This window comes from Ceratina calcarata, unplaced genomic scaffold (assembly GCF_001652005.2).
Source record: "Ceratina calcarata isolate Rehan_Ccalc_2016 unplaced genomic scaffold, ASM165200v1 scaffold27, whole genome shotgun sequence".
NCBI classification, from domain to species: Eukaryota; Metazoa; Arthropoda; class Insecta; order Hymenoptera; family Apidae; genus Ceratina; species Ceratina calcarata.
The window spans coordinates 516,157-523,688 of NW_017149195.1; the positions used below are offsets into that span (position 1 = coordinate 516,157).

At 38.2% G+C, this 7,532-nt stretch overlaps 3 protein-coding genes across 3 annotated transcripts in view; 2 read left to right on the plus strand and 1 right to left on the minus strand.

The window, feature by feature from the left end:
- LOC108623448 (adenylate kinase 8) lies at positions 1–1,764 on the minus strand. The gene is made up of 9 exons (XM_026812291.1): positions 1,678–1,764; positions 1,519–1,615; positions 1,352–1,444; positions 1,161–1,297; positions 913–1,090; positions 719–843; positions 556–665; positions 322–493; positions 1–264 (listed from the first exon to the last, which is right to left on the minus strand). The coding sequence occupies exons 1-9, from the start codon at positions 1,762–1,764 to the stop codon at positions 1–3; spliced, it is 1,263 nt and encodes a 420-aa protein (XP_026668092.1).
- A 559-nt stretch (positions 1,765–2,323) lies between these two features.
- On the plus strand, positions 2,324–5,001 carry LOC108623456 (ATP-binding cassette sub-family F member 1). The gene is made up of 5 exons (XM_018021976.2): positions 2,324–2,766; positions 2,843–3,068; positions 3,137–3,782; positions 3,853–4,031; positions 4,106–5,001. The coding sequence occupies exons 1-5, from the start codon at positions 2,414–2,416 to the stop codon at positions 4,598–4,600; spliced, it is 1,899 nt and encodes a 632-aa protein (XP_017877465.1). The 5' UTR covers positions 2,324–2,413; the 3' UTR covers positions 4,601–5,001.
- Positions 5,002–5,255: 254 nt separating this feature from the next.
- Positions 5,256–7,532, plus strand: part of LOC108623498 (dual specificity mitogen-activated protein kinase kinase hemipterous) — a 5,723-nt gene continuing 3,446 nt past the window's right edge. The window contains exons 1-5 of the mRNA XM_018022054.2: positions 5,256–5,548; positions 6,068–6,525; positions 6,600–6,779; positions 6,849–6,983; positions 7,052–7,299. Coding sequence (XP_017877543.1) covers positions 5,392–5,548; positions 6,068–6,525; positions 6,600–6,779; positions 6,849–6,983; positions 7,052–7,299 — 1,178 coding nt within the window. The 5' untranslated portion in view covers positions 5,256–5,391. The remainder of the gene's footprint in view (positions 5,549–6,067; positions 6,526–6,599; positions 6,780–6,848; positions 6,984–7,051; positions 7,300–7,532) is intronic.

Below are 7,532 nucleotides of genomic sequence, written 5' to 3' on the forward strand. Positions count from 1 at the left end.
TTAAATGAATGTGTACTTCGGTTCGGGAGCGCGTATATGGTCAAATACACTGGGATCGGGCTCGTCGTCGGGATCGAATTCAATGCTCATCGGATCGATCTCGGGTAGTGGCTTCGGTACTCTCGATTGCATAGGAAGTGGGCGCATTATAGCCGTTTCCACTTTTTCCCGGACAATTCTTTCCACCTCGTTTCCATCGATTCTCACGGCGGAATCACCCGCGTACGTCATCATGTCGGTCACGTTTTCCTCGTATTCTTGAAGCTGTAGTTTTACTATTGGTTACAATTGAAGCCGAAAATGCTTTGTCGAGGCTCTTACGTCTCGCTCGACGATCAATCGAAAATCTTTAGGATGAACACCTAGTTTGCACTCGTCATTGTCGAGGTAATTCGTCGAAGACAAGTGATGCTTGCTTCCAGTGACGATGTTGTATCGACGATTGAGCAATCTCTCTCTGCAGACGTCTCCGTTCACTTCCACGAATATTACTCTAAAATAATCAATTAAGCGCGAGTCTCATGTTTTTTTTAAACTTGTTCCTCAGTATGCTACCTGTTCGGCGGTGTGGGACTTAGATCTATCAATTTGAAATCCTCTACTGTCTTTGGAAACCCGGTTAGAACCCAGCCTCTCTTTATACATTCGTACCCGGATATGTACTTCTAAAACCGTAACATTAAAACAGGTATCGGCACGAGGACTACTTTTATCATACTTCAACGATTTGAATTCGGATCTCAGGCTTTGGCCTCTCTCCCCACTTGATTTCGAATGATCGCAGCGTGTTTCCCAAAGCATTCTGCTGTAAACGCGCCTGTTCCTCGATGTAATCGTAATCGACTATAATAAATAGAAAATTCCTACGCTTTGTTATAAATAAACTAACTAAAAATTGAAGATGAAGATTACTGTGGATAAGGTTGAATCGTTCGGATAGATATTTTGCCAGCGTGGTACACCCAGATCCTCTGGATCCGATGAGCAAAATACGGAAAAGCGACGGTGCCCCGCAATGTTTCTTTACTTTTGCCAATTTTGCACAATCCTTCCCGAGTTCGTCGATGGATCTAATACCTACTTCGACTTCCTTTCAAATATAATTTGCCAATCTTCATTTTGATATATGATATAGCCCTTATTTTGAAAATTGAACTAACTATTAGACAATGTTTGTACACTTCACGTAACTCTCGCAAATTTTTCAAATATCGACGAAGTTTCGGACCCTTTGGTGTGTTTCTCGGATTACAAGCGTGCGGACAAGCAACATCCGTGCAAATGTTATCCCAATTCTCTGGAAAAGTGGTTCAGGTATATTGGATTCAATCGCGTATCGGTATATGTATACCATATTCGTTTGAAACTATGAGTTGTATCACGTGCGTCGGAATTATTCCCATACGCTGAAATATTCGCGCTTCTTTTTTCGTTCTTGGTAAGTCTGTACCATAATAATTCTAATCATATTTTAAAATACTTGGTTTGCCTTGATTATTTCGAGCACTGTATTTTTACCAACGAGTATCCAACCGCATTCATGCAGAGTTCCGCTCTCTAAAATGTTCTTCATCGCTTGCGCGAGGTCCTCCGACTCCTCACATCGACAAACATCCTATTAAACGCGATTTGTTTCTATAATCAGAATTTATTTTTCTTAAAATAATTCTTGTTTACATTTGGCTGAGAGCAAGCCTGGCGCAGATCTTTCAAAGTCAGCGGTTGCACTCCTAATTCCTCCTGAAGAACTTTGGCTAGCGCCATTCTCCCTGCGATAAGACATTGTTTTACCAACATTTCATTTTATTCAAATCTTATCGAAATTCGTTCTACCGAAGCCTGCGGGTGCAATAAGAATAATCTTCGATACATCCAGTCTCTTTGCGGCGATTTGAAGATATTGTTTCATGAACACTAGATGGTCATCAGGTTTCTGGATCATCAATTGAGTTCCGATTTCCTTTAAACGTTTCATTTAGAGATACATTTATAACGGATTTCTAGGGGCACGTAGGTTATTTACATGAAATAATTCGTATATGCGGTGTTTCTCCATGTACGCTAAAAATCTTGCATTGAGAGTACGTGCTCTTTTTTCTGCATCTTGTAATCCTGCCATTCTTCAGACATAAATTACAAAAAAATATCAAATAAAAAGAACTGTGGTTTTAATTTATTTTTTACAGTATTTAATTCAATTGTTCGAATTACGACAAATGATAGGACATCTAAGCAGCTTCGTTATTGACTTTCATTTATGCAAATGATCATTCGTGAATTACTGCAGTGTGCTACTTTCAAAGCGTGCTAAAGATTGAATGGCGCCACGTGTTTTCACGTTTCCTTTGTCTGCTGAACGTTACCAGGGAAGTGTGTAACTTTGAGGTTAAATAACCTAGACACACGTTGCAACATGTCAAACAATAAGACAGTGTCGAATGTCACGAAGCAAATATCCGAGATGGACATGGAGGAGACAGGAAGGAAGCTGACGCATAAAGAGAAGAAGAAATTGAAGAAACAGCAGGAGTATGAGAAGACGATGGAAATGTTAACTAAGACCGGTGGTCAGGGTCACAGCGAGCTCGAGACCAATTTCACTGTCTCCCAGACACAGAGTCTGCAGCGTGGTAATCAACAACTGGAGAATGCGGTTGACATTAAAGTGGAAAATTTCAGTATCGCTGCCAAGGGAAAAGAGTTATTCACTAACGCGAGTTTGTTGATCGCACATGGCAGGCGTTACGGTTTAGTAGGACCGAATGGGTATGCATTTTTCATGTTCTCCATTGAATTAGAAAACGACTTGGGTATCTAACGATTATTGTCCTGCTTTTTTAAGTCATGGAAAAACTACTTTACTTCGTCACATTGCGAAAAGAGCTTTCGCTATTCCACCTAACATCGACGTGTTGTATTGTGAGCAAGAAGTAATTGCTGATGATACTCCGGCTGTAGAAGTGGTACTTAATGCCGATATAAAGTGTAAAGAGTTAATGACAGAGTGCAAGAAATTAGAGGAATTGGTGGAACAAGGAGATACTTCGATTCAAAGCAGATTACAAGAGGTAACTTATTGTGGATGAATGATCTCATGAATAGAAATGCATCTTAATCGTACTTTTATTTGTCACAGGTTTACGAGGAACTAAAAGCTATTGGTGCCGATTCTGCTGAACCACGTGCTAGAAGAATCTTGGCAGGTCTGGGTTTCAGCCGTGCCATGCAAAATCGGGCTACAAAAAATTTCTCTGGAGGCTGGCGTATGCGAGTTTCCCTTGCTAGAGCTCTATTTTTAGAGCCCACGTTACTACTACTTGACGAACCAACGAATCACTTGGATTTAAATGCTGTTATCTGGTTAGATAATTATCTGCAGGCTTGGAAGAAAACTTTGCTAATTGTTTCTCACGACCAGAGCTTCTTAGACAACGTGTGTACAGAGATAATTCATCTGGATCAGCAAAAACTGTATTATTACAAAGGAAATTACAGTATGTTTAAGAAGATGTACGAACAAAAGAGAAAAGAAATGATAAAGGCTTATGAAAAACAAGAAAAACGACTGAAAGATTTGAAAGCCTCAGGACAGAGTAAAAAACAAGCTGAGAAGAAACAGAAAGAAGCTTTGACCAGGAAACAAGAGAAGAACAGAACAAAAATGCAAAAGCAGGAGGACGACAATGCACCTGCAGAATTATTACAGAAACCTAGAGAATATATAGTTAAATTTAGTTTCCCCGATCCACCTCCATTGCAACCACCAATTCTTGGCCTTCATAGTATGTTCTTATATTTTGTACACCGCTTTGTAATAGGAATGTGAATTAAAAAAAGAGTATTTTGTTTCAGATGTGAATTTTGCATACGAAGGACAGAAACCATTATTTATTGACGTTGATTTTGGTATAGACTTAAGTTCCAGGATAGCTATAGTAGGTCCGAACGGTGTTGGTAAATCTACATTTTTGAAGCTATTGACCGGTGACTTGCAACCGCTTAAAGGGGAATTAATAAGAAATCATCGATTGGTAAGTATAAATGCAAGTCTATTCTGTTTCAGGAGGAAGAAATATACATCCTTAAATTACGTTTTTACTTTTAGAGGATAGGTAAATTCGATCAACATTCCGGCGAACATCTAACTGCCGAAGAAACGCCATCAGAGTACTTGATGCGTTTGTTCGATCTACCGTACGAGAAAGCTAGGAAACAATTAGGAACATTTGGACTCAGTTCTCATGCGCACACGATCAAAATGAAGGATTTATCGGGAGGTCAAAAGGCGCGTGTAGCTTTAGCCGAATTATGTTTGAACGCACCGGACGTTGTCATTTTGGATGAACCGACGAACAATCTAGATATAGAATCGATCGATGCTCTAGCTGATGCTATCAACAGCTACAAGGGAGGTGTCATCATCGTCTCTCACGACGAGCGTTTGATTCGTGATACAGAATGTTGTTTATATGTAATCGAGAATCAACAGATCAACGAAATCGATGGAGACTTCGACGATTACAGGAAAGAACTGTTGGAAAGTTTGGGAGAAGTTATCAACAATCCAAGTATAGCTGCCAATGCTGCGGTTCTTCAATGAACATTTCGTTTGTAGGAGATTATATCAGTTACCCCTTCGGAAAAATATTCCATGTATCAGACACTTTTTCGTATATTAGCTTTTTATCTACAATGTTGCTACATTTTAACGTTGACTTCTAAATACGATTGACAGCGTTTTGTTTGTTCCACATTTATGTTCAGAGTTCATTATGTCTGATACAACGTCAAATTGTAATAAAGATATTTAACGTGAACTATAATTGTCACATGTGGAAAATGGTAATGAAATTAAGAGATATTTTTAATTTAATTTTCCGCTACTGGCAATTATAGTTCATTGAAATAATTAGTCATATTAATCAAGTCTTCGAAGAAATATTTATATATATGTAAATGTGTATTAACTTCTAATTATAAGTTCTACACAACAGAACTATATTGTATTATAAACACTTCACGTTTGATCAAAAAAAGAAATAAAAATGATTTGCATATTGATTCTTAATTAAATCGCATACTTGCACGTACATATAAGGATTTTATATAAAAAAATCGACAGTTATTTAGATTTCAAGGTATTGCAAAAAGAATTCTTCGAAATCATTTTTCTCGAATTTCTCAAAGACTTTTATCGGGACACCTGGTGATACCGTTCACTATAGTGATTTCCAAGGAACGTGAAGAGTGTTGGTTCTACTGAAATGCGTACGACCGGCGGCGCAATGTTCGCTGCCAAAAGGGGCAGACGAGTGATGTGAAAATTGTCAAATATTTTGTGCGAGGTGGTGTACCGCGGTGAACTCGTTACCGTCAGAAAAGATCATCGCGATGTCCAGCACGCTGGAGAATAAAATCCTCAATTTGCAAGAACGTCTCAGAGCGGAGAATGAATCCCGAGACAGGGACAGACAGGGCAACGAGGTTGGACCAGGAACGGGCCTTCCACCGTCGTCCACGGGATCAGTCTCGAGTTCTGCCTCCCGACGTGAGTTTAATTTAGATATTGCTCGCGGATACAACACGACATTCTCTCGCCCTCGTTTTAAACAGCTTACGTACGAAATTTTCGCCTTGCCACTCGTCGTACAGGTTATGTTGATCATCACAATTTATTCCAATTGTTGACTCTATATACAACGATCTTCCCGTTTTATTGCTTAGCGCGTAGTTTATTCCATTCGGGCTACGACGAGACTAACAATTTACGTATGCAATTAATTTTCAGTGGAATAAATCGAGCCAGTTATAGAATAAATAGAAACATGTTTAAATTGTCTGTAGACACCAACAGAACAGTTTGTTTTTTGAAGGCAGAATCTCTTTGCATTCTACAGATATAAATATTTTTATTTGCCATTATGATTGATTAATTTGTTAATGAAACAGTAGATTGGAGTTGAAGAAAAATCAAGAGATTATCCCTATCAGTGAATGTGTCACTTTCTCTTTCACTTTTATCTAGTTAATCTAACAATGATGTATAATATTCTATTTTTTAATACAGCACCAATTCCAACTTTGAAAGTCTCACAAATACCTCCAAAGAAGCAGGATAGTGAATTTGAATCGAAGCTGCAGGAAATCATGAAGATGAATGGTATTTTAAATATAAATGGTCAGAGGTATCAAACCGAGATGAAAGACTTGGAACATCTAGGAGAATTGGGTAATGGTACTTGTGGTCATGTCGTCAAAATGAGGCATAAACCTAGTGGTGTACTCATTGCCGTTAAACAAATGAGACGTTCTGGCAACGCGGAAGAAAATAAGAGGATAATTATGGATCTCGATGTTGTGTTGAAATCTCACGATTGTCCTTATATCGTGCAATGTTTGGGTTGCTTTATTACCGAATCGGACGTATGGATTTGCATGGAATTAATGGCAACTTGTTTAGACAAATTATTAAAGAAAACTAGGCAGGCAATGCCGGAAGAATTTTTAGGAAAAGTTACAGTAGCTGTAAGTGATTTTCCTAAACTGCAGAATATGATTCGATTGAAACTCCTATTACAAGAAAGATTACATTTTTATAGACAGTAAAAGCATTATCTTATTTGAAAGAGAAGCATGGTGTGATTCATAGGGATGTGAAACCTAGTAATATACTTCTCGACGAGAGGGGAGGAGTCAAGTTATGTGATTTTGGTATATCTGGAAGATTAGTTGATAGTAAAGCAAAAACTAGAAGTGCAGGTTGTGCTGCTTATATGGCAGTAAGTATATCTAACTCCAGGTCTCTTTCATACTAAGATTCAGGGTCATTTTATCACATGTTTTTGTAGCCCGAAAGAATTGATCCTCCGGATCCAACAAAGCCAGATTACGATATAAGAGCAGATGTATGGAGTTTGGGTATCACGTTAGTAGAATTAGCTACAGGAGTATTCCCTTACAGAGATTGTAAGACTGATTTCGAGGTAAATGTTTCAACAATGTTTCACAAATATTTAATCGTCCACCATATTATCATTAATAAAATTCATAGGTACTGAGCAGAGTAGTACAAGACGATCCACCCTCCTTACCACCAGATGGAAATTTTTCACCTGAATTTAGAAATTTTGTGAGTTGTTGCCTTACAAAAAATTACAAACATCGCCCGAAATATCACAAACTCATGGAACACCCTTTTATCCGAAAATACGATGTACCTCAAGACGAAGAAAAAAACTCGCCGGTCCTAAATTCTGGCTGCCAATGGTTTGGCAGAGTTATGCGGCAATTAGAACCAAGGTAAACAATTGACGACAGCATACCCGTATATATTAAAGTATCATTTACAGGTATACTACATAGGATTTTTATTTGAAAAAGTACTTATGTTGTCGAGACGTGTTGTGTAGATATGTATTTTTAGAGAAAATCGTTCCATAGAGTACGAATAGAGTTTTAAACATGGCATGAATATATCCCAACTAATATCGTAATGATTTTTTAATGGCTTGGTTTGAGTATAACCGGGTATT